The sequence below is a fragment of the Aphelocoma coerulescens genome, chromosome 19, assembly GCF_041296385.1.
Source record: "Aphelocoma coerulescens isolate FSJ_1873_10779 chromosome 19, UR_Acoe_1.0, whole genome shotgun sequence".
Taxonomy (NCBI): domain Eukaryota; kingdom Metazoa; phylum Chordata; class Aves; order Passeriformes; family Corvidae; genus Aphelocoma; species Aphelocoma coerulescens.
Window position 1 is genome coordinate 6,710,030 of NC_091032.1, and position 23,549 is coordinate 6,733,578.

The 23,549-nt window shown below is 64.8% G+C and overlaps 4 protein-coding genes across 7 annotated transcripts; all 4 read right to left on the minus strand.

Annotated features, from left to right (window-relative positions):
- Positions 1 to 262: 262 nt before the first annotated feature.
- On the minus strand, positions 263 to 4,222 carry PIGS (phosphatidylinositol glycan anchor biosynthesis class S). 3 transcript variants are annotated; one of them, XM_069033471.1, is made up of 12 exons: positions 4,155 to 4,222; positions 3,915 to 4,054; positions 3,730 to 3,841; positions 3,236 to 3,325; positions 3,016 to 3,107; positions 2,691 to 2,889; positions 2,273 to 2,415; positions 2,066 to 2,180; positions 1,717 to 1,862; positions 1,497 to 1,597; positions 947 to 1,157; positions 263 to 848 (listed from the first exon to the last, which is right to left on the minus strand). In XM_069033471.1, the coding sequence occupies exons 1-12, from the start codon at positions 4,198 to 4,200 to the stop codon at positions 573 to 575; spliced, it is 1,671 nt and encodes a 556-aa protein (XP_068889572.1). In that variant the 5' UTR covers positions 4,201 to 4,222; the 3' UTR covers positions 263 to 572. The 3 variants fall into 3 exon arrangements, with proteins under 3 accessions (XP_068889572.1, XP_068889571.1, XP_068889573.1); XM_069033470.1 differs by having other exon boundaries at positions 3,016 to 3,125; XM_069033472.1 differs by lacking the exons at positions 3,730 to 3,841; positions 3,915 to 4,054 and having other exon boundaries at positions 3,016 to 3,125.
- Positions 4,223 to 4,702: 480 nt separating this feature from the next.
- On the minus strand, positions 4,703 to 8,516 carry ALDOC (aldolase, fructose-bisphosphate C). Its single transcript, XM_069033407.1, has 9 exons — positions 8,435 to 8,516; positions 7,376 to 7,498; positions 7,079 to 7,290; positions 6,934 to 6,988; positions 6,700 to 6,860; positions 6,140 to 6,223; positions 5,840 to 6,014; positions 5,560 to 5,759; positions 4,703 to 5,207 (listed from the first exon to the last, which is right to left on the minus strand). The coding sequence occupies exons 2-9, from the start codon at positions 7,485 to 7,487 to the stop codon at positions 5,112 to 5,114; spliced, it is 1,095 nt and encodes a 364-aa protein (XP_068889508.1). The 5' UTR covers positions 7,488 to 7,498; positions 8,435 to 8,516; the 3' UTR covers positions 4,703 to 5,111.
- Positions 8,517 to 10,486: 1,970 nt separating this feature from the next.
- On the minus strand, positions 10,487 to 19,157 carry SPAG5 (sperm associated antigen 5). The gene is made up of 23 exons (XM_069033304.1): positions 19,050 to 19,157; positions 18,772 to 18,867; positions 16,626 to 18,568; positions 16,351 to 16,543; positions 15,705 to 15,797; positions 15,457 to 15,591; positions 15,038 to 15,157; positions 14,705 to 14,797; positions 14,439 to 14,573; positions 14,227 to 14,320; positions 14,050 to 14,143; positions 13,880 to 13,961; positions 13,327 to 13,460; positions 12,862 to 13,027; positions 12,539 to 12,713; positions 12,354 to 12,425; positions 12,086 to 12,209; positions 11,705 to 11,816; positions 11,422 to 11,502; positions 11,191 to 11,334; positions 10,968 to 11,042; positions 10,703 to 10,783; positions 10,487 to 10,621 (listed from the first exon to the last, which is right to left on the minus strand). Exons 1-23 carry the CDS (start codon positions 19,071 to 19,073, stop codon positions 10,514 to 10,516), a joined length of 4,374 nt encoding a protein of 1,457 aa, XP_068889405.1. The 5' UTR covers positions 19,074 to 19,157; the 3' UTR covers positions 10,487 to 10,513.
- A 389-nt stretch (positions 19,158 to 19,546) lies between these two features.
- RSKR (ribosomal protein S6 kinase related) lies at positions 19,547 to 23,138 on the minus strand. Of its 2 annotated transcripts, XM_069033351.1 has the most exons (12): positions 23,072 to 23,138; positions 22,775 to 22,984; positions 21,992 to 22,075; positions 21,835 to 21,903; positions 21,593 to 21,662; positions 20,860 to 20,967; positions 20,687 to 20,727; positions 20,562 to 20,589; positions 20,368 to 20,457; positions 20,206 to 20,294; positions 20,026 to 20,136; positions 19,635 to 19,935 (listed from the first exon to the last, which is right to left on the minus strand). In XM_069033351.1, exons 1-12 carry the CDS (start codon positions 23,126 to 23,128, stop codon positions 19,714 to 19,716), a joined length of 1,179 nt encoding a protein of 392 aa, XP_068889452.1. In that variant the 5' UTR covers positions 23,129 to 23,138; the 3' UTR covers positions 19,635 to 19,713. The 2 variants fall into 2 exon arrangements, with proteins under 2 accessions (XP_068889451.1, XP_068889452.1); XM_069033350.1 differs by lacking the exon at positions 20,206 to 20,294 and having other exon boundaries at positions 19,547 to 19,935; positions 20,368 to 20,413.
- Between the last annotated feature and the right edge of the window lie 411 nt (positions 23,139 to 23,549).

The window sequence follows — 23,549 nt, forward strand, 5'->3', positions numbered from 1 at the left end:
TGCCTCAGACCGACACACAATGGAGGAGCTGGACCCAACTAAGGTGGGGCTGCCCCTGGGGGCTCTGCACCCATGGAGGAGATGGACGCCAGTAACTGCCCCTCAGGAGCTGTCCCCCCTCCCCAGCCAAGTATTTTTGGCTAAATACCCATAAAACAGGAGCCAGACCCCATAAAGCAGTGGGAGGGGGGGCAGGAAAGCTGGGCCAGGGGAAGGCAAGGCAATAGGTACCCCCCAGAAGGCTAAAGGACGTTCACACAGCCCCACATCAGCCCCCCACAGAACGGGGAGTTCTTTATTTACACAGCAGCTTGTTCTGAATACAGCACCAGGCTGGGGGTGCACACAAGCAGCCCCTTCCCTCCCCTCTCTGTGGGTGTAGGAAGGCTCAGCACCCAAACTGAGACCATTTCCCACCTCCCAAAGGAGCCTCTCTTCCCACTCCTGCATCCTGGCCCTGGCACACCCAAGCCAAGCAGCCAGGCCTGGCCCTGGGGTGCCTTCCTGGGCCATGAGTCTGTGACAACACCACCCCACGAGGTGGGGACAGCCCCAAGCCAGGGCACCATGGCTCAGTCCATCTTGGTGGGCTCCTTCGTACGCTGCCTGGTCTCCCGGACAATCTTGGCCAGGGACAGGAGAATTGGGACAGCCATGGGCAGGAAGAGCGGGATGTAGATGGCAAATTTCTGGTCATCAGGGAAGTAGAGGAGATGGAGGAGAGATGGGTCAAAGAAGGCCCTCTCTGAGGAGGTGACGGCCTCCTTGCTGGCCTGGAAAGCTGCGTGCAGGTGGCCCAGGGACAGCTCGGTCACAGCGCTCTGGACTGAGGCCACTGCCCGGTACACCTGTGTGGGAACAACACCAAGGGTCAGTCCCTGGCCAGGGAGCACCACAGGGACACTCAGCCCCCTCTGCTCCCCAGCTCAGGGTGCCCCAGCCCTACCTCAGAGGCAACGTCATCCTTGATGACAATGTTCCCAATCTTGTCCAGGAGCTGGGCCAGCGAGGTCAGGGTGGTGGACACGGTGGCGATGTTCTCCACAGTGTGGGCCCAGAGCAGGTGGTCCAGCTCCCAGTCAGCCAGCCCCTCATTCCCTGGGCTTTCCAGCAGGAACTCGGGGGGTACCTCTTCCCGAGACAGCCCAAAGAGTAACCTGGGAGTAAAGGGATGGTCCCAGCCCACATCACAGGCCTGCATTCCCATGAGCTCCCTGCTCTTTTTCCCTGCTGCATTTAGTCCCAGTCCTGCCTAATTGCCTCCTGGATGTGTGGCAGGATAAGCCAAGCCTCCTACCCAAGGAGACGGGAGATGTGCCAGCACCCCTGGCCACAGAGCAGCGATGGCCAGTAGCCAGCACCTCAAAAGGCCACAAAGAACCACCCTCAGTCTCCCAGAGCCCACGGAGGGAGGCATGAACAAGCTGTTTGGGTACAGCCTGTTCTGACCCCACTGATTTCCACAGAGGCCTGGGGACAGAAGAGAGCATCCTCACCGGAGCTGGGCCAGGAAAACTTCCATCACTCGTGCCATGTCCACATCCACATGCAGAGGGAGGGAGGCTTGGGGGGAAGCAGGGGCTTCAACGTTGTAAACCTGCAGGAGAACGTGTCAGCGAGGCACAGCTGGGGCCTCAGGGCCTGCAGGGTCACCAGCTGGGAATGGGGAGCCACCACCTTGTCCCAGCATTGCCAGCACCCCCATGGCTCCCGTACCATGATGCCGCCCCAGCGGGGGCTGTGGAAGGCGTTGGTGCTCACTGGGGCTCCATCCTTGTCCTGGATGTACAGGGGGGAGTGGGAGCGCTCTGGCACGTACAGCAGGAAGTTCAGCACGGGGTAGAGTGAGGCAGCACTGGAGCCTGCAGTGGCACAGAGTCACAGAACTCTTGTGGCTGACAGGGACAGCAAGAGCAGCCCACAGCTCAGCTCCTCCTTCTCAGCACCCCCGGCAGCTCTCACATGGGCTGGGGGGGAAAGGGACACAGGCACAGCTGTCCCCTCTCCCTCAGCAGAGCCTGGTCCCATGAGACAGATCCCAGCGAGCCATGAGCACGGTGCTCACCCAGCCGGGCCTCCACGGGGTTGATGACGTGTGGGAGGCTGTGAGCACTCAGGAGGAAGCTGGAGGACTCCTTGTCATAGCGTGGTGTCACTCCTAGGACAGCGTAGTACAGGATCTGCAGGCACACAAGAGACACGTTGCCAGCAGAGGAGCGCATCTCAGGGAGGTCAGGGCTGGGCTTTCCCCACCATCTCTCCCAGCCCTCACCTGTGAATCCACAGAAAAGTTGGCCACCAAGCTCAGCTTGTCCAGGACGGGCTTCACGTAGCGGTTCACAGCCCCCTCAATGTCCCAGTCCACGGTGTGGGACTTGGGGTCAGGGTTCAGCAGGCTGAAGGTGATCTCATACCCTGCAAGGACCTGCAGCCTATGAGGCACCGAGGCCGTGACAGAGCTCCCAAGAGCAGCAGGGCCTGTCCCCTCCTCCCTGGCCCACGCCAGTGTGGGGTCACACCAACAGAGCAACCACAGCACAACCCTGGCCCAGAGCAACTGCTACAGGCAAAGGGGTCTGTTAGCCCAGAAGACATCCAGGGATGCTACAAGCAGAGCAGGAATGGGATCTTCCCCAGGGACAGAAGGTTTTCCCGAGGCCAGGGAACAGGGATGGAGGGCACATCCATACCCAGGCTGGATTTCAGGTACCGCCGTGCATCAGGGCGGAGCTGACCATCGGGCACACGGTCCGAGAGGGCGGCGGCGATGGAGCTGGCCGTGAAGGACATCACCTGTGTCACCTCCCGGAGCCGGGCCTGCAGGGCAGCCAGGCTCCCCCCAGCCCTCACCAGGGCGCTGCGGTGCTTCCCCACGTAGACATTGGCACCCTGGGGATGGGATGGGGTGAGGGCTGGGAGCAGCACCCTGAGAATGGCACAGTGCCACCTGTGACACATGCCACCTCCCAGGGGTGAAGCACGCAGAGACTGGCACCACAGGGTGCTGCTCCCTACCTGAGGCAGGAGAGAGGAGGTTTCAGGGACCACATACATGGTTAGAGAGCCCAACGTGGTGTCCTGCAGTGGGTGCAGAGCAGCATCAGCGTCTGGGGAAGATGGAAGCACTGGCAGGGTTGGGAATTTGACTCCAATCCTCATTCTGAGACAAAGCAGTGTTCTCTGCTCAGCCAGCCTCGGGAAGAGGAGCTCCCCAGCAATTTCCCTGCTCCAATACCTCGTGCAGTCGCCGCAGCCAGCGCTGCCTCCTCCTGACCCGTGGTGCTGCGATAGAGCATCTCATAGCGGGACGTGACGCTGGTTCTCACTGCAAGGGCAGAAAACCTGAGTGAATCTGCTGATCCCAGGCCCCTCCAGGAGCCTGGTGCTCACAGGAACAAGGGACAGCCCCAGGGGGACACACAGTGCGAGGTGCCAGCGGGGTGAACCACTATGGCATGTAGCATCACTGGTCCACACTGGTAGTTGGGCAGCCCCACACCAGCCAGACACATCTCACCCTCCATCATCCCCAGGCAATGGGGCTGGTCCCTTCTCTGTAGCACCCCGCGACTTTGTTGTCTCCCCAGTGCTCCCTGCACCGCCAGCTCAGGGCAGGATGGCACTGGTGAAAGGGGGTTTGGGGTCCCGGGCACGTTGGGACCCCTCGGGAAAGGACGAGGCCACCCAAGAGGAGCAGACGGGGCAGGGACAGACAAGGAGATCTCTCACGGTTCACGGAAATCTCCATCTCCTGCACGTCCCTGAAGGGCAGCGGCCTCGGCAGGTCCGCGGGCACCGACCCCGGGCCGAAGACCACGGCGATGGGCACCACCAGCTGAACCTGCACAGGGGCAGCGTCAGCCCGGGCTCCCGAGCCCCCAGACGCGCCGCCCCCGGGCCCGCCCGGCGCTCACCGGCTGCTGGCCGAGCCCATCGATGTCCGCGTAGGGCAGGGCGGCGCGGTAGGTCTCGGTCGTTTTCCACCATAGCGGCAGCCCCAGCACCACGGCGATGGTCGCGAAGGACAGGGCGGCGCGCCGCCCCCGCGCCCGCTCTGCGGGGACAGCGCTCAGCACCGGCCCGGCTCCCCGGGGACCGGGGCCAGAGGGCCGAGAGACACCGAACAAGCACCGGGCATCCAAACCCACCAGTACCTGCTTCATCCGCCGCTATGGCCGCCGCCGCTGTCGCCGCCACCATCTTCACTTCCTGGCCCAGCCGGGCAGCGTGCCCTGCGCCCAGCCCAGCCAATCAGAGCTCACAACGCCTAAGACAGCCAATAGGCGCGGCGTGCGCCGCGCGGCCGAACAGACGGGCGGCCAGAAGAACCAATCAGAACGCGTGTCGGCCCTGAGGAGGCGGGCTTTAAAATCTACGAGTGCCGCGGAGGGACATGTGGCGGCGTGGGAGCGCGGTAGATACCGGGGTAGTGCCGAGTACCGGGACAGGGACGCGGAGAGGCGGGGACAGGAGCTCCTCACCCGCCTCGTGTCTCTTATGGGGAGCCCACCCACCCTCTTCCAAGCTCACGGAGCCTCACGATGTGTGTGGGAGGGCTGAGACCCAACACAGCTCATTGCATAAGTGAGCACAACACGCTGCCGGTGATGCCCGGAGCGGGCGGGAGGGACGGGGCAGCCCGGGATGGGGCGGGCACAGAGCTCCCGGGTGCCCCGCGGCGAGGAAAAAAAGCGGCACGGCGCTGTCTCTACCATTTATTCGTTGTTAGGCTATTTGGTACACGGGGTGCACATGGCGAACACAACACAGGCGCCCCAAGGGCGGCAGCGACCAGGACTGCAAAGCTACGGCAGGGCAGGGGCACCCCCAGGCCTCCCCTCCTGCCTCCCACGCGGCCTGCCCTCCTCCCCTCACGGCCCGGCTGGAGCCCCCGGCCAAAGGGGCACCCGGGTGGCTCCCCCCGGGGCCCGGCTGACCCGGACCCCTCACTCCATCAGCGGACACGGCGTGGGGCCGGCCCGTGGGGCGCTCCCCCCTTCCCCTCCCCGCGTGGCGGCTCCCCTGGGCGGCTGGGGTGGAAGCGGGGTGTGAGCAGTGGCGGGGAGGGGGCCGGGACAGGGGCCGGGGCCGGTGGGGTGCCCGGCCGGGGCTCAGTAGGCGTGGTTGGCCACGTAGAGGGACTGCCCGGCGGCCCCCGAGTCGTCCCCGCTGCCCTCGTACTTGCCCAGCGCTGCCAGCCCGTTCACCTGCAGGGGAAGGAAAGGTCAGTGGCCGCTCTGGGGTGTCACTCAAGGGCTCCAAGTCACTGGGGATACAGCCTTCAGGGTCCCCCAGCTCATGGGGACACAGTGCTTGGGGAGCAGAGCCCAGGGATGTGGCCTTTGGCACCCCTCATTCTTCACTGTCCCCCCACAGAGACAGTACTGTGTCCCTTCCATGGGGACCATGGTCCTTGGCATCGCTCGTCCCAAGGGGCACAGCCCTTGGTGTTTTCTCTCACCCTGTGGGACACAGTCCTCAGCCAGCCCTCCTCCCATGGGTACACAGTCCTCGGTGTCCCCACTACCCCAGGGTATGCAGGAGGGCCACCCCCATCACCTCTGCACGCTTGACAAACTCCTCGGTGGCAGCATCAGCGTTGTCCCTCTGCCCACGCCAGGCGCTGAGCGCCGACGCCTGCAGCGCCCGCCCGTAGGAGAAGGTGAGGGCCCATGGCCGCACCAGCGGGCACGTGTTGATAGCGTTGAGGTTGATGGAAGCCTCCTCCTCACTCTGACCCCCAGACAAGAAGGTGACACCTGTGGAGAGTAGGGTTATGGCACAGGAGGGGACACAGGGGATTGCCCTCCTGGTCTCTGCCACATGCCACAGCTGGTACCTGGCACAGCTGGGGGCACGGTGCGGCGCAGAGCGGTGACAGTGGCCATGGCGATCTCCTCGGGGCTGTACTTGGTGGGGCAGGAGTGCCCGGGGGTCACCATGTTGGGCTTCAGCAAGGTCCCCTCCAGGTAAACGTGGTGGTCACTCAGTGCTTTGTAGACAGCTGCCAGCACCTGGGGAGGACAGGCAGCATGATGGAGTCCCATGGCATGGCATGGCATGGCATGGCATGGCATGGCATGGCATGGCATGGCATGGCACAGCACAGTGCCCACCCTGCTGCCACCCCAGCACTCACCTTCTCCGTCACATACTGGCATCGCTTGAGATCGTGGTCACCATCAGGCAGGATCTCCGGCTCCACGATGGGCACGATGCCATTCTGCAAACAGCAGGCATCACAGTGATGCCCCTGGGCATCCCCCAGCCTCATGGCTACATGGGACAATGCCCAGACCTGGGGAGCGATGTTCAGCCCCGAAGCTCAATGCCCTCCTTGGCAGAGATGCCCAGCCCCATGGGGGGATGCCTAACCTGGGAGGGTCAGTTCTCGGCCCCATGGAGTAATATCCATGTTTGTGAGGTGCACACAGCAATGCCAGGCCCCATGGATTGACACCTGACCCTATGGGTGATGCCCATGCCACAAGACATGTCCACCCATGTGAGGTGTTACCCAACACAGGGGTCATGTCCAGCTGCTGGGCATGATCCCCAAGGATCATCATCACTGCACAGGCGCAGTGCTGAGCCTCACAGATCTGTGCCCACCCCCGTGGGGCAATACCTGCCCACACAGGTCAATACCATCCTCCAGGTCACTGCCCACCCCGTGGGGCGATGGCAGCAGGCAGGTACCTGCTGGCAGATGCTGGCGTAGCGGGCCAGGACGTTGGCGTTCTCCATGATGGCAAGCGCAGAGGGGGTGTGCTCGCTGATCTTCAGCACGCAGCGCCACTTGGCAAAGTCTGCCCCATCCTTCTTGTACTGGGCACAGCGCTCCCACAGCCCATCCAGACCTGCGGGGCAGCGTGTCAGCCCCACAGCCCCAAACCCCACTGCCCCGAACCCCACAGCCCCTGCTACACCTACCCTGCGTGGTGGTCTCGCCATCAGTCCCGGCCAGAGGAACAACACCCTTGTCCACCTGTGGAATGAGGGGAAGGCGGCGCTGAGCCCCACCAGCACCCTCCAAGCACCCTCAGCACCCCACAAACCCTCCAGGCACACCCCACACCTTGATGCCCACGACAATGCCCTTGTCCTTGATCATCTGCACGAAGGGGGTGCCATCATCAGCCTTCTGGTACATGGTCTCGTGGAAGAAGATGACGCCCCCGATGCATTTCTTCACCCGGCTGTCGGCGCTGAAGAGGATCTGGCGGTACAGCCGGCGGTTCTCCTCCGTGTTCTCCACCCCAATCTGGTTGAGGCGCTTGGCCATGCTCCCTGCGGGCACCCAGCACCCTCATCAGCCTCCATCCAGCGTGGGGAAAAGGGGTGGCGGGACACATTTCCCCCCCCCAAAACTGACCTACGGACTCATCGGCTGCCAGGATACCCTTCCCCGGGGCCACGATCCGCAGCGCGATGTCCGACAGCTCCTTCTTCTGCTCGGCCGTCAGCGCGGGATGTTGGTGCGTCATGGTGGCGGTGGCTGCGAGCGGACGGGGACTGAGTCACGCACCACCGGGGCGACACCCCGAAACCACACCTAGCCCCTTCCAAGGGGAGCGGGGACCCCCACGGGGCTGATAGCCCGGCCCCACCGGCCAGGGCACGTTGTGTAAGCCTCGTGGCAGGGATCGTGGAGGATGCCGGGCAGCTCCCAGCCATTTTGCTGCCTGCCAGCCCGCCCCCAGCCCAGCCATCTTGAGGGAGCGCAGCTCCGCGGGGACCCGCGCAGGACACGAGGGGACCGGGATGGGGGTGCCCTGGGCATTGGAATCCCTCGCGGGGAATGGAAACAGCCCGGGGATGGGGATACCGGAGGGGCGGAAATACTCCAGGAAAAGGGGATAGACAGAGCCCAGGGAGGCGCTACCCGAGTCTGGAGTTACCCGGGGTTTGGGGTACCCCGGAGATGGAGTACTCCATAGCCGGGAATAGCCCGCGGGGAGATTACCCGGGCGATGACGATAACACAAGAATGAGAATACCGGGGGGACGGAAATAGCCCAGGAATGGGGGACGGAGCCGCCCCAGGGCGGCACAAGCCGGGGATGGAGGTACCCAAAGTCTGGGGTACTCCGAGGATGGCGATACCCCGGGGCTGGCGCCGTCGCGGGGCCGGTGATGCCCCCAGGAGCCGGGGCGCTCGATCCCCCGGCCGGCACCATCGCGGCTTCAGCTCCGCCAGCGCAGGAGGAGTATCCTGGCTCCCCCAAACCCCCCATACCCCCATGCCCGGGGGTCCCTTTGCCCTGGAGCCCCCCAGCGCGGACCGACCCCCGGGATGCCGCACGGAGACACCCGGCAGGCTCGGCGGGGCTGCCGCCTCCCGCCGCCGGGACCCCCCGGCTGCCGGGACCCCCCGGCTGCCCCCCCCCCGGCAGCTCCCCCCGGCTCTCCCTGACCCCCGGCTCCCCCGTACCGTGTAGGGCGGCGGCGGCGAGCACGGACTGCGGGCTGCGCGCTCCGGCCCCGCGGTAAATGTGGCTGCGGTGCCGCAGAGCTACGTGACCGGTGGGGCGGCACCGGGCAGGACCGGCCTCCCGCCCCGCCCCGGCCCGCCCCCGCCACCGCCCGCGCCCCCCCGCCGGCCACAACACCCCCGTCGGGGTCGTGCCCCTCCGCCGGCGACAACCCGCGCGCTCCTGGTGACCCTAAGGTGACAATCCCAGGCTGGAGACCCCGCTGTGCCGCCCCTTGGCAGCGCCTTGCTGGTGATGGGGACCCCTCTGTTCCACCCCCCCGCCACCGCCCAAGGACACAGCTGAGTCACCCCTTGTCATGGGCAGGGCCCCCCATGCCATCCAGGCACTCCGCTGTGCCATCTCCAGTTGCTGCTGGAGACCCCTCTGGCCCACCACCCCTCTGCTTGGTTATGGGCAGAGACCTCTGACAGCCCCCTGCTGCTGCTGGGGACGCTGCTGTGCCCCCCTGTTGCCACTGCCAGCTAAGGACAGAGATCCCCTCCATGCCACCCCCGCGCTGTGCCCCCCTATTCCTACTACCAGTTAGGAACAGAGACTTTCCCCTCATCACCTCTGGACCAGGGACCCCCTTTTCCCACCCCCAGGCTGGGATCCCTGTTACTGTGCAGGATACCCCATCTGGGTCACCTCTGTGCCCAGGGACCAGCAGCACTGAGCCCCAGACCATCCAGGACAGGGTGGGGACACTCAAAGGAGAGCAACTTCCCTAAAAAACCACCCACAGCCGGCACAGGGACAATGCCAGTGTCCCCACTCGCCCCACGGGGACGGCTGCCAGGGCCCCGCTGTGCTGAATCCCGCCGTAAAAGGAGGCTCAGCCACCCTGCGTGGCCCTAATCCAAGGAAGGGAGCACATTTCCCTGCATCCCAGAGCCGGGGGCCCCCCACAACCTCGGAGGGCTGTACCCGACCCAGCGGGGTCACAGAGAAGGGAGGGAGGTAATGCCAGGGAGCAGCGAGTGCTGCTTCTCCACGAACCACCCACGCACCCAGGACATGGAAGCACAGCCCCAAACATTGTCCGGGTAAATCGGTGCCAGCGCCCGGCGTGTCACGGCACCCGCCCCAAACAGAGCGGCAGGGCTGTGGCAGAGGGCAGGGGAAGGTGATTTCCCCCCCCTTGGGCAGGAGAAAGAGGCCATTAAAAACCAGAGCACTTGTTGGAGCGCTGCTATTTTGGGCCAGCGCAGGGGAGGGAGGTGCCGCGTGGTCCCCGTGGCGGTGGGGAGCATCCTTGGGGTCAGGAACACCGGGAGGGAGATCCCGCAGGAGCTGCCTCAGCAGGGAAGGAGGGAGGTGAGGTTGGAGCTGTTCTGGGAGGCCGAGGAGCCCCTAAGGGAGCCCCCTCCTCCATGCAGCAGCGGGGACCAAGCAAGGGGGGGGGGGTTGGGAGCAGGAGCTGGCAGAGCTCCCGGCGCTGGCTGAGCCATGGGATGCTGCGTGCTGGAGCCAGGCTGGGAGGGGGAAACATCCCCGTGCAACAGGCATGTGCCCACAGCCCCGTGATGGGGGTGCAGGATCCAGCCTCTGGAACCACCCCTGCAATAAAATGCGGGATCCAGCCTATGGAACAATTCCCACGCAACAGGTGTGTGCCCACAGCCCCACGGATGGGGTGCAGGATCCAGACGAGCCCCTGTGGAGCAGGGCACAGAGGGAATCTAGGGCAGGAGGAGGAGCGGGGAGCAGGGGAGGGAAGCTGGCTCAGCCCGGGCACTCCGGCTGCTGCTGAGGCCGCAGGGTGGGAGCCTGGGGAACGCGGTCCCTTATTGTGAGCAAGCACTGGCAGGGGGGAGGGACGTATCCCCCAATAAGGAGAGGCCCTGGGGGTGGCAGGGAGCTGTGCCCACAGCCCCGTGACGGAACAGGAGCAACCGGCACAGGCTGGACAAGTTGTCCCCACCCACAGCACCAGGAGCTTCCTGAATGCACACACCAGGCGGGGTAAAAGCCAACACGACTTTATTCAGTAAATAATTACAACATTAACAACAGGAAAGGTTTCAGGCTACAGGCTATAGCGGCTCGGCAGCTTCCTTGCTGGCTGGCTTCAGGCCCAGGTAGCGCAGCAGGCTCTGGAGCTCCTGGCAGCCCAGAGCCACCTCAGGGACAGCCGACAGGACCTGGGGACAGCAGCAGCAATAGTGTTTGGGTTGGTGTTGTTGCAGTCACAGCAAGGGTGAGCGATGAACCGTAAATCTCACCTCTTTCATCTTCTCCTGCATCTTCTCGTGGGTCCTCAGCACTTTCTGGGTATGATGGAGCTTCATCTCCAGCCCGCGGACCTGTGGTGGTGGGAGATGCCTGTCAGGACTGTGCTCCAAACTTGGACAGGGACCAGGCCAGAAGGGAAAGGGGACCTGCCCACATCAGGAGTGTTGGAACTCTGTGATCTTTATGGGCCCTTCCAACCCAAACCATTCTGATTCTATGAGTGGAGCCAGGGCAGCCCCTTGGGGCTCCCCATACCTCCTCCAGGTACTTGTCAGTGAGCTGCAGATTCTCATCCTTTTTTTCCAGGAGCAGCAGCCGCAGTTTATCCACCTGCAAAAGGAGCAAGCCCGGCTGAGATCCCTGTGGGGTAAAGCTCTGAAGTGGGGGGCAGGGTGCGAGGAGCAAGGTCTGAAGAGGTTTCCTTGTCCATGGTGGGGTGACATGAGGAGCCCTCAGCCCGGCAGCTCCCCGGCCTCACCTCCCGCCGCAGCATGACCCGCTCCTGGACGTAGGCAGTGTCCACCTGGTGCTCCTTGCCCCGCATCTCCTCCCACAGCACCCTGGCCTCCGTCTCTGCATGCTGGAGCGAGCGCTTCAGCTGGGAGACCTCTGCCTTCAGCCTCTACGGGGGAAGAGGGGATGCTGAGAGGGGTCCTGTGGCTGGCAGCCCCCCCAAGGGTGCTGCCCAGCCCCTGCCCCCATCACACACCGTGACTTCCCCACTCTTGTCGATGAGTTGAAACATCTTCTCTTCCTGCTGTTTCACCACGTCCTGCAGCTCCTTCTCATTCTGCCAGGGAAGAAGAAGCAGGGTCAGGCAGTGCCCAGCCCTGGCCACCCCCAGCACCCTGGAGCAGGTTTTCTCATGTTTGAGGAGGTCAGACAAGCCAGGAGCACCCATGGGGCATCACCAGATTTCTCTGTGTCCTAGATCAGCGCCCGTCCCAGTTCGTCTCTGCCCTGGGGTGAGCTCTGGCCCACTTCTGGCTCACCTCAAGCTTGGTCCTCAGCGCCTTGTTCAGCTTGGCGATGGTGGCAGCCTGGGCATCCACCTTCTCCTGGCTCTCGGCTGTCACCGTCTCCAGGCGGAGCTGCAGGTCAGAGCTGGGAAAGGACAGTGGTGGTGAGCAGGTGGGGATCACAGGCGAGCACAGCACCAAACCCCCTCCTGGCCATCCCACTCAGCCTGTGGTGAGAGAAGACACCTGGTCCAGCCCAGCCAGATGGAAAAAAACCCATCTTGCCATGGCAGGAGAAGTCTAATCCAGGGCTGGGGCAAGAGGCAGACCCAGGCAGGCTGCCTGCAGGAAAGGCCATGCCCAGGAGAGTGATGCCCCTGCCCAGCCCTTGACATGAGCCCCCACTGAACTCACATCTCCGTCTGCAGTGCCCTGAACTCGCTCTGCTCCAGTTCCTGGATGCGGCAGCTCAGCATGGCGAGGTTGGAAACCACAGCTCTCAGCTCCTTCACGCTGTCCAGCAGAGTGTCCTCAGGGTCTGCAAGTAGGAAAGAGTCTCGTGAACAACACAGAGGGAACATCAGCCCCAGGGAACACAGAGGAAGGTGTGCCTGCTCATCCCTCTGCACAGCAGCCCTGCAGCTTCAGAGCAGGGTCCCACACAGGGTGACAGCCCCAATACCTATTGGCTTTGGTGTGGATGCAAGTTTGTCCTTGGCAACTCTACTCCCACTCCTGGTGGTTTCATCGGCATCTACGAGAAGAGAGGACAGCAGCTGTGCCCAGCCCTGCACATCCCCCAGCATGGGAGGGAATGATCCCCATCCTGGGACTCCCCAAAACCCAGAGCAGCAAGTGCCAGCTCACCTTTCCCTGCCTCAGCTTTCAGGACACTGCCCACAGAGGAGCTGCTGGCGTGGTGCGGGGTGCAGCACGCCGGGGTGCGGAAGGCCGGGGTCCAGGCACGGCGCGGTGTCTGCCAGCCCGGGGTCCGGGGGCCCGGGGTCCAGGCTTTGCTTCTCGATGGAGCATCATCATCATCCTTCAGAGGGGAAGGAGAGCAGAGCACCAGAGTGCAGCTTGTGACTGCCCCAGCAAGCACAGTGTCTCAAAGCCGTGCCATGGAGAGTCACGGGTATGTGACCCCCTGGGCCACCCTGTTGTCCTTGTCTCCAGCACAGGGCTCCTACCTGCTCTTCCAGAGCAGCCTTGAGGCAGTCAGCGAGCTCCTGCAACCGCATCTTGCTCTCCATAATGTCCTTGGAGCACCAAGAAACTTTGTTCCTCTTTTTCTGCAAGCTGTTGAGCTCAGCCTTGGTGCTGTTCAGCTCCTTGCTGAGGGCAGCCTGCTCTTCCCTGTGGGATAGCATCAGCCTCAGCAGGAGCAGCATTTCCCCTCCTTGATGTGGGATGGGGACATTTTCAATGCCTGCCTCTCATCGTGAACCAGCAACGGTGCAAATCCCACAGATTTAGTCAGCTTCCCTCAAGATGGGATCTGCTGGGCTTCCCCACAGCCTCTCCCACCCACCCAGACCACCACACTTGGCTGGGGCAGCAGTGACCATGGTCACAATGTCCCCTCTGACACCCAGCAAGGGCTTGATTTCCCAAAACCAGAGGGGTTTGAGTGGAGCTGGTGAGTGGGGCGGTACCGCAGGCGTTGGTGGGACTCCATCAGCTCCTCGTGCTGCAGGACACGCTCCTGCAGCGTGGCCAGCGTGGAGTTCAGCCTGGCCTCCACCTCCAGCAGCTGCGTGCGGCACATTTGGTTCTCCTGATCCAGGAACTGTAAGAGGGTGGGGGGACACAGCTGTGAGCAGTCAAACAGATCCCAGGGGGCTCACCGGGACCCTCAGCACAGACCCTCCCATGCCCCAGGGTGCTGTTTCTAATCAGGGGCAGCTTTATCCCAGCAGACCAAACCCTACAAACCAGTTTACTAGGGACACAGGACAGGCTGGGGGATGGCTCCATGCCTGCAGGGGAAAATTATCTCCAAGAGCTGCCCAGCCCCCTCCCTGGGAATCCCTGCCGGGCAGGATGAAAAGCTAAAAGCTGCGCTACGTGCGGGATGTCAACCCACCCGCCCTCACAAGCTCATCCCCCCTCCACAGGAGGGCTAATCCCGCTCCTGGCCATCTGCCAGCTTTCCTGGAGAGGCCGTGATGGGGGCCGGCAGCACGGGCAAGGTCAGGCAGCTCCTACCTCCCGGCACTCGGTGGCCTCCCGCAGCTCCTGGCACAGCTCCTTGCACTCCTGCTGCAGGGAGTTCCTCTCCCGTGCCAGCCTGTGGGGATGGGATGGGATCAGGGCGTGCTGTGTTTTGGGGGTCAAGAGGTGGGGAGGGGGCTCAGGATATCAGAGCTCAAACCCACTGGGCCATCTCCTCCCACTGCTTCTCGTTCTCCTGCTGCAGCGCATCCCGCTCCTGCTCCACGCTGGCCAGATTTACCATCACGGAGCTCAGGTCTGCGAGGGACAGAGCTGTCAGCCAGGGGGGACAGGGGCAGTGGGGATGAGGCAGCTCCAGCCCCCATGTCACCCACCCCCACCTTTGCCCAGGCGAGAGTTGGCCACTGTCAGCTGCTCCAGCTGAGCCTCTGTGTCCTGCAGAGCCACCACGGTCTTCTGCAGCTGGCAGGATGCCTGTGGAGACACGGTGCTTGCTCTGGGGCAACTCTTCTCCATAGGGTGTTCTCGCACCAAGGGGTGCCCCAAATCACCCTGTGCCTCAGACATCTCATAGCACTGGGCACCCCTGTACCTCCTCCTTGGCTCGAAGAGCTTCCTCTGCTCGCTCCTGTGTGGCAGCCAGCTCCTCCAGGCAGCTCCGCAGCTTGCCAGGCACACGCTCCAACATGGCATGGGACTGGTACACCAGGGCCCTCGTCTGCTCTCGCTGGGAAGGGAGACAGCACCAGGCAGAGCTCAGCGTGGCACTCTGCACATGGCACCAGGGATAGGTCACAGCACCCAGGGCACAAGGCACTGAGGGGCTGAGCCCCCCCCCCCCCATGGGACACCGCTCACCTCCTCATCCAGGGCTCTCCTTTCCTTCTCCAGATTTTCAAAGGTGACATCTAAGAATTCCCGGAAAGTCTGCGCCTCAGCAGACAGGGATGTCTGTAGGGTAGGAGGGATGAGTCAGCACTGCCGTGGTGGAAAAACCACATTTAATGGCCATGAAGGGAGGCAAGTGCCAGCCCTGAGGCCGAATTTGCAGAAGCTTCTCAGCAGCAGCACCAGGAAACCTCTGGTGCACCCAAGCCCATCGCAGAGCATCACCCAAGCTCAGGACGTGGGGATGCCCTTCTAGCCCCTGATCCAGTGTGGGGTGGCTGGGGGTAGCACTCCACTCAGTACCTGCAGGTTGATGGCACGGGCCAGCAGCATGCTCAGCTCTTGCTGGGAGGCCAGGCTCTGGTCACGGGCACAGATCTGGGCACTGGCATGGGCACAGAAAGCCTCCAGGAAGAGATATCCCTGCAGAGGAAAGGATGCTGCTCCAGCCATGCTGTCACACAAGGGGGAAACTCCCAGGAGCCATCCCTGCATGCTGCATCAGCCTGGGACTCCTGCTCCCAGGGGTGCACAGCCCGTGCCAAAAAAAACATCCAGAGAGCTCCATCACACAGCACTTCTTGCCTTCCACATTGGGATTTTCTTCCTCTGGGGTGCCAGGGAGATCCTCACCTCCAGAGATGGGCAGAGATGCAGGATGTCCTGCCAAAGGCATGAGGACAGCTGAGACTGCCTCGATCCCACAACAGCTGTCCCCTTACCTGCTCCTTGGCTCGTAGGGCTTCATCCACTCGCTGCCTGATGGCATCCCGCTCTTCCAGGCAGCTCTGCAACTTGCTGGGAGCACTCTCAGGTACAGCCTGGCACTGGGACACCAGGGCCCTCTCCTGCTCCTGCTGCGGGAGCAAACAGCACCATGAGGCACCAGGTACAGCTGCCATGTGTGCCAACAGGTCTCCCAAAACCCAGGGGGAAAGGAGAAGAAGCAGAGGGATGTGCAGGAGCTCACCTCCTGCACGAGGGCTCCCTGCTCGTCCTGCAAGCTCCGAAAGGCGGCATCCGCGAGGCCCTGGAACAGGGGGCACTGGCTGCTCCAGGTGCTCTGGGGAAGGGACAAGGACACCGGCGTTACGGCAGCTGCCACAGGCAGCACCGGGCACATGCGTGGGCCCTGCGTGGCTGAGACCTGGCACACTCATCACCAGTGACAGCCACTGTGCCCACGGCACCCAGCTCCAGATCCCATTCCGCTCCCCATTGCCACTGCACAGCCTCCGTTTTCCTCCACAGCTCGAGGTAGAGCTGCCAGTAGATCTCCTCCTCCCAAGGGCATCCATCAGAGCAGAGGGGGCTTCACACCAGCCCCGCTCCACCCTGGGGCCAGCGAGAGCTGGTCAGCCACGTCACCTCCTATCCTCCCCCCACGAGTACCAGGGATGTTTCCCCCCACGAGGGTTCAAATCCAGCAAACTCAGCGGGTTGATCCAGGCATGACAATGCAGTACCGGGCGCGTGATGCCGTGATGCAGCAGCCCTGCTTTACTTCCGCTCCACCAACCCAGACGGGGTCACCGTCTTGCCAGCGGCACAAGGACACTGTCACGGCACCGAGGCTGCGGGGAACAGGGTGGCATCACCTCAGAGAGGACTCTTACCCCTTCAGGGTGGGTGATGTCCGTCTGTGTGAGCGCGTCCCTCTGCTTGGCCGGCCCCACGCCAGGCCGCAGCCGCTGGCTCTCCTGCCAGTCACGCAGCTGCAGCGAGAGGGCTTCGATGATGATGAGGGTGCTCTCCAGCCGCCCCTCCAGCTCTGCCCGCGGCAGGGTCTTCAGCTGCTCCCGGGGACAGCTGGGGACAGAGACAGGGCTTAGGGCAAGGACAGCTCACAGGTGCCACAGCCCCATCCAGGGGGGCACGTCCTCATACTTACTGCCAGAGCAGTGAGTCTGTTTCGGCAGCGCTGTCCTTGGCACAGGGGATGCTTCCCCTGGATGTGTTCATGCTCCTCTCCCACACGTCCCGAGGTGTCATGAAGGTGCCGGTGGCCATGGAGAGCACCGGGGTCATGCTGGTGCCTGTGGCCATAGTGGGCGCCGGGGTCATGCTGGTTCCAATGGCTGTGGTGGGCACTGGGGTTGTGCTGGTGCCAGCAACTGCAGTGGGCACAGGGGTCATGCTGGTGCCAGTGACCATGGTGGGCACTGGAGTTGTGCTGGTGCCAGCAACTGCAGTGGGCACAGGGGTCATGCTGGTGCCAGTGACCACGGTGGGCACAGGGGTCGTGTTGGTGCCAGTGACCACAGACATAGAGGTCATGCTGGTGCCAGTGACCACTGTGGGCACTGGGCTTGTGCTGGTGCTAGCAACTGTGGTGGGCACGGGGGTGACACTGCAGCTGGCATCCTGCTGTGGCTTGCGGAGGGGCAGGCTGTGCCGCAGGGATTCCACCAGGAATGAGGTGTTGAGGGTCTTCTCCAGCCACACCAGCGGCAACATCCAGGACACAGCACCCAGGGTCAATTCAGGCGAGGGGACAGGGGTGACAGTGGCTTCTGACCCAGCAGGTTCCAACCCACTTGCCTCGATGGGAGGGAGGTCGGGTGGGCTCTGCTCTGGGGGGACAGGGGCGGGGGACTCAGCTCCCTCAGGGGTGCCTTGGCAATGCAGAGGACCAGCACTCCCATCTGCAGACAGGGGCTCGGAGGCCAGAGGGCTGCAAGAAAAGTCTGCAGGTGCTGCTCGCCACCCGTGGAAAGGAGCTTTCTGTGGGGTGGAGCTGGTGCCAGGGGGCCCTGGGGTGCAGGAGGCTGTGCTGGCATTGCCAGGGGACCCAGAGCTGCAGGGTGGTAGAGCAGGGCTGCAAGGAGACTTTGGGTTGCAAGACGCTGAGCTAATGAGGTTGGGGAGCCCTGGCGTGGTGCTGCCAGGGGACTCCAGGGTGCAGGGTCCCAGGACAAGGCTGCACATGGTGCTGCCAGGGGACTCCAAGGTGCTGGGCACTGGGATGGAGCTGCGTGGAGAGACTGGCACGGTGTTACCGGGGCTCTCTGGGGTGCTGGATCCTAGGATGGACCTGCACAGGGGGACTGGAAGGATGCTGCTGGAGGGCTCTGGGGTGCTGGACACTGGGATGGAGCTGCACAAGGGGACTGGAATGATGCTGCTGGAGGGCTCTGGGGTGCTGGACACTGGGATGGAACTGCACAAGGGGACTGGAAGGATGCTGCTGGAGGGCTCTGGAGTGCTAGGCATCGGTATGGAACTGCACAGGGAGGGTGGCACAGCGCTTCTGGGGGGCTCTGGGGTGCTGGGGACTGGGATGGGGCTGCACAGGGAGGCTGGCACAGCGCTGCTGGAGGGCTCTGGGGTGCTGGGGACCGGGATGGAGCTACACAGGGAGACTGGCACTGTGCTGTTGAGGGGCTCTAGAGTGCTGGGGACAGGGATGGAGCTGCACAGAGAAGCTGGCACTGTGCTGCTGGGGGGCTCCAAGGTGCTGGGACCTAGGACTGGGCTGCACAGAGGGGCTGAGATGGTGTTGTCAGGGAGCTCTGGCATGCTGGACACTGAGATAGGACTGCCAGGGGCCTCTGGGCTGGTGCTGCTGGAGGTCTCCAAGGCACCAGGCGTAAGGGTGGGATTGCTGGGGGCCTCAGAGGCACCAGGCTTAAGGGTGGGAGTCCTGAGGCCACGGGTGGAGGTCCTGGAGGGCTCCCAAGTGGTGCTGCTGGGGGTCCCCGGGATGCAAGGCATTGGGGAGATGCTGCTGGGAGGGCCCAGGGTAGCACTTCGCGGGAGTCCTGGGGTGCAATGTGCGGTGACGCTGCTGCGGGAGCCCCGGGCGCAGGACGCTGGGGTGGCGCAGTCATGGTCCTACAGGACATTTTAGGAGGAAAAGGGAGTCAAGACAGCGCTGCCCTTTCCCGTTGCACCCCGCAGCCTTTTGCCCCGGTCTCCCCATTTCCCCCACTCCAGTAAAAACGCCCGCCCTCCCCTTGCCCCGGTACCATCTAACCCCCGCAAGATCCCCGGTTCCGGTACACCGCAGCCCTCCCCGTTATCCCCCGCACACCGACCTTGAGCCGCAGCCGGCGGAGCAGGGGGGTCAGGCTGGTCCGGTCCGCGCCCAGCTGCAGCTCCTGCAGTGGGGTGCGCCGGGGCCGCTTCTGCGCCTGGGGGGGGCACCGGGGGGGTCACCGGCGGCAGCACCGGCAGCTCCCCACCACCACACACACATACATACACATAGAGATACCGGGAGCGCTGCGGGCCGCACCGGACCCGCCTCCCCCTCGGGGACCAACCGGCCCCGCCGGAACATCCAAACCGAACCCCAGCCCCGGCCCGCACTCACGGCGGGGGTCTTGGCGCGCTGCATGGTCCGGGATTGCTCGCGGTCTCGACTCCGGTCGCTCTCAGTCGCGGCCCCGCTCCCGGTCTGGGCCCTGGGCCCGCCGGTTCGGGTTCGAGCCCCGGGGCCGCCGCCGCCCGCGCGCCGCCGGTTTGAAAACCACGCGCGGCTCTGATTGGCTGCGCCGCGCGCGCGTCACCGCGCGGGGCGACCGTTGGGGCGGCGGGCGGGGGAGTGGGCGTGGCTTTACCCGATGGCCGCGCCCCCTGCCGCGGTGTGAGGCGCCGGGGGAACGGACTGACGGACGGACACCGGGATGGACAGACGGACCCAGCAACCCCCGACCCTGGGGAACCCCGCATCGCCTGTCCCGGGGAAACCACCCCACACAGCCCCCAGACCTGCCCCAAGCCCGCCCCGAGGGAGGAGGGCCCAGCCCCCGCCCCGTCCCGCTTTCCCCACCACGAGTCACGGCAGCAGCCGCAGCAGTGTCCGCGGCTCTCGGGTTTATTGCTCCCGCGGGGAGAGGTACAGAGTTGAGATACCCGGGGATGAGATTGGGGGGTACCCGGGTAACCCCTTGGGGGACCCGGCCCAGCTGGGTCTGACCCGCTGCTGGGGTAGGGGGATGTCCCTGAGCGATGCCGAGGGTCCCAGCCGTGGTGGCTCAGCCAGGCCAGGGCCGGTCCGGGGGGGCGGCGAGGTCGTAGTCAAAGTCGGCAAAAGTGGCGGGGTCGGGTGGGGGCTGCTCAGGAGGTCGCGGGGCCACCGCCACCACCACCGGGTCCTTCTGCAGCAGGTCCGCATCGAAGGCCACCCCGCGGAAGAAGGGGTGGCCCTGGAAGTGGTGGAGGTAGCGCAGGCGGTACAGGGGGTTGTGGCACAGCAGCTGCGGACAGAGAGAGGACAGTGAGAATGGAAATCCCAACATCCGGCCCTGGGGCCAGTGGGAACCCCAAAATCCAGGCAGGAGGGTTACCTCGGCGAGCAGCCGGGCCAGCTCAGGGCTGAACTCAGGTGGGCTCTCATAGCTGCTCTGTTTGACACGTTCCAGCATGGCCACATGGTCCCCCGCTGGCGCCACAGGGAACTGGGGGGACAGACAGTGAATTCAGGGTCTCCCTGAGGTGTCCCTGTCCCTCCACCCTGTGGTCCTCACCTCCCCACTGGCCAGGGCGAAGAGCAGGACTCCCAGGGACCACCAGTCGGCCGCGTGGCTGTAGGGCCCCCCGCTCAGCACCTCTGGGGCTGTGGGGAGAGTGAGTGAGCACCCGGGGGTCTGTGCCCTCCACCACAGCCCCCCCAGCACAGTCCCCCTTACCCATGTACTGCAGGGTGCCACAGATTGTGTGGGCTCGCTCGCCCCACTGCAGGTACCGGGAGAGGCCAAAGTCGGTGAGCTTGAGGTGTCCTGTGGGGCCAGACACCACGTGGGAACCCATAGAGAGGGTGTCCCCATGGACGGGGTGTCCCCACGGATGGCGTGTCCCCAAGGCAGTGCCACCAGGCTCTTACCTCTCTCATCCAGGAGGATGTTCTCCATCTGAAATCAGACAGGCACTGGGGTGGCCTCTCCGTGCTGGGGGTTCAGAGACCCCCCCCACCCCATCCTCCAGCCACCCAGCCCCACTGCCACCCACCTTGACATCTCTGTGCATGATGCCCAGGTCGTGGAGGTACACTGGGGACAAGACAGAGCAGTCAGTGCCGTGTGTCCCCTCCCAGCACGGTGCCCATTGCCACCCCTGGGGTCCCTGCAGGTCCCCGTTGGTGGGGACAGTGGTGGCTGTCCCGAGCATGGCGGGTTACTCACCCAGCACCAGCACCAGTTCGGCGGCGAAGAGGCGGACGGTGGCCTCAGCCAAGCAGCCAGCCGTGCGCCACAGCGCGTGCAGGTCCCCGGTGCTGCAGTAGGTGCACACTGCCGGGACAGGTGACATGCCTTACTGACCGGGTTGGCACGAGGGACACTGGGGTGGCACGGGCACAGGGGTGCAGGAGGGGTCACTGGTCATCGAGGTGGTGGAAGCACTGGGGTTGTAGGCAGTGAGGTGGCACAAGCACCAGGGCAATATGGGCACCAGGTTAAGGTGACACGGGCATGAGTAAGGTGGCATGAGAGCATGCAAGTACCACGGTGACATCGGCAACAGAGCCCTGTGGGCACTGGGAACACACAAGCACCCAGGGCCACATGAGGTATTAAAATGACGTGGTCCTTGGTGGTCACACAGGCACCGCGAACACACAAACCGCAGCGGCCGAGGCGACGCAGCCATCAAGGCCGGGCAGGCACCAGCGCTGGGGTGCTTTTTCCACCCCCACACCGGCCCCTGTCCCGCCGTGGCTTGTGTCCATCCCTGTCCCCCATCCGCATCCCCGCGGAGGGTGCGGGGTGGGAGCGGCGGCCGCAGCGCCCGGATCCCCGCGGGGCAGCGGCGGCGCGGGGGGAGCGCGCGCGTGTGCGGGGACACGTGTGCGGGCGGCGGGGACACGTGCGCGGGCAGGGGGGGCCGGGGCGAGCCCGCGGGCAGATGGTCACTCACTGATGAAGAGGTGGCGCTGGCCCTGCCAGCTGTCCCCCAGCCCGTGGACGAACGGGTGCCTGACCTGTCTCTGGGGACACAAAAGCACAAGAGGGTGAGCGGCCCCCGGGGTAGGGGGGTCACGAGGGGCCGGGGACCCCGCTTCTGTCGTCTTCCATCCGCAGCTCTCACGGCTTCCTGATGTCCCCATGGCCACCCTGAACCCCTTCACGGGCCGGGGTCCCTCCTGGGCTCCCCCTCACCTGGATGCTGACTTCTTCTTTGCACTGTTTGAGGGTGTCACGGCGCAGCACCTCCACCTTGGGCACCACCTGGGGGGGCGGGGGGAGTGAGGCACTGTCAAGGGGGGGGGACAAGGGCAGGTGGGGGCACCCATGGGCCCCGGGGGTCAGCACCCACCTTCACGGCGCAGACCTTCTCCCGCCCACAGTCCAGCACTTTGAGGATGGTCCCGAAGGAGCCTTTGGCCACGAAACCCAGGATCTGAGGGGAGGAACAGGAGCTGAGCTCTCCACGGAGATGGATTTGGGGTGCTCAGGTTGGGGCTCCTGCGTGGGGTAACGTGAGGGGCACAGAGCACTCAAAGCAGACGGTGGGGACACATGGGGACCTGGAGGACCCGATAGAGACCCCAGCAGGGTACATGGGGACCCGGTATGGGGCACAGGGACACGGGGGACGGGGACACTATAGGGACCCCAGCACGGCAGCGGTGGGTGTTGACAGAATGCACAGGACCCCCGGGAGTACTCGCGGGACCTCGGTGGGACAGCAAGCTCCGGTGTGGTGCAGAGGAGCCCCGGCAGAACACACCGAGACCCGACACGGGGATCCGGCGGGGATAGAAGGGGAGCCGGTGGAACGGCCGGGGACGCCGGTAGGATACGCAGGGACCCGGCAGAGCGTGCGAGGAGAGCTCGGTAAGGCAGTCGGCGATGCCGCGATGGTGGCACGGGATGCACGGACGGCGCGGGAGGATGCTCAGAGCGCTGGGGGACCCCGGTAGGAACGTGCAGGAACGGCGGTAGGACGAGCAGGGACACCGGTACAGGGTGCGAGGGGACCCGCTAGGGCGCCCGGGGCTGCCGGGGCTGGATGCGCGGGCGCCCCGGGAGGACGATCGGGGACCCCGTTGGGATGCACCAGGACCCCGTTCGGAGGGTGGGGGCCCCGGGACGGCACCTTGAGCTGCTGCTGGCGGGCGGAGGGGCGGACGGGGAACTCCGGCAGGAACAACGAGACGAGCTGCGGCAGCGGCCACCCGGGCAGCGGCGGCTCCTCGGCGGGGCCCCGCGGGGCCAGGGCGAGCCCCGGTACCGGCACCGGTACCGATACCGGCACCGACCCTGCTCGGCTCAGCAGCGCCCGCACCCACGACCCCACGGCGCGGCCCTGCGGAACCGGGGACAGCGTCAGCGAGGGGACCCCGGGGCGGGGGATGCCCAGGGGGATCCCCGGGGCTGATGCCGCCAAACGCACCTGGGGGGGCCGCACCGGAGCCGGGGCCGGGTCGGGGCCGCTGCTCGTCGCTCCCATCGCGGCGCCGCCCGGCCGCGCCCCGGGCCCGGTCCCCGGTAATCACCGCCTTACATAACCCCACCGCCCCGCCCCGCCCCGCCCGCCGCGACCACCCCCCGCCCCGGGGCTCGGCGGCGGGGCTGCCCCTAGCACCTCGACACCCACCCGGGACCGATCCCCCCCACCCGGGACCCCCACTACACACTCGGGGGTTACTCACCTTCCCCCCCGGGACTGATCCCAGCCCCTCTCCAGGATCCCCTCCCTACACACTCGGGGGTTACTCACCTTCCCCCCCCGGGACTGATCCCAGCCCCTCTCCAGGATCCCCTCCCTACACACTCTGCCATTCCCCCTTCAACCTTTCCTCCTCTCTTTGCACCCCACGTACTGCAGCCCTGAGGGGGTGCCTGCAGTCCCTGCTGAGTCCCGGCACGGC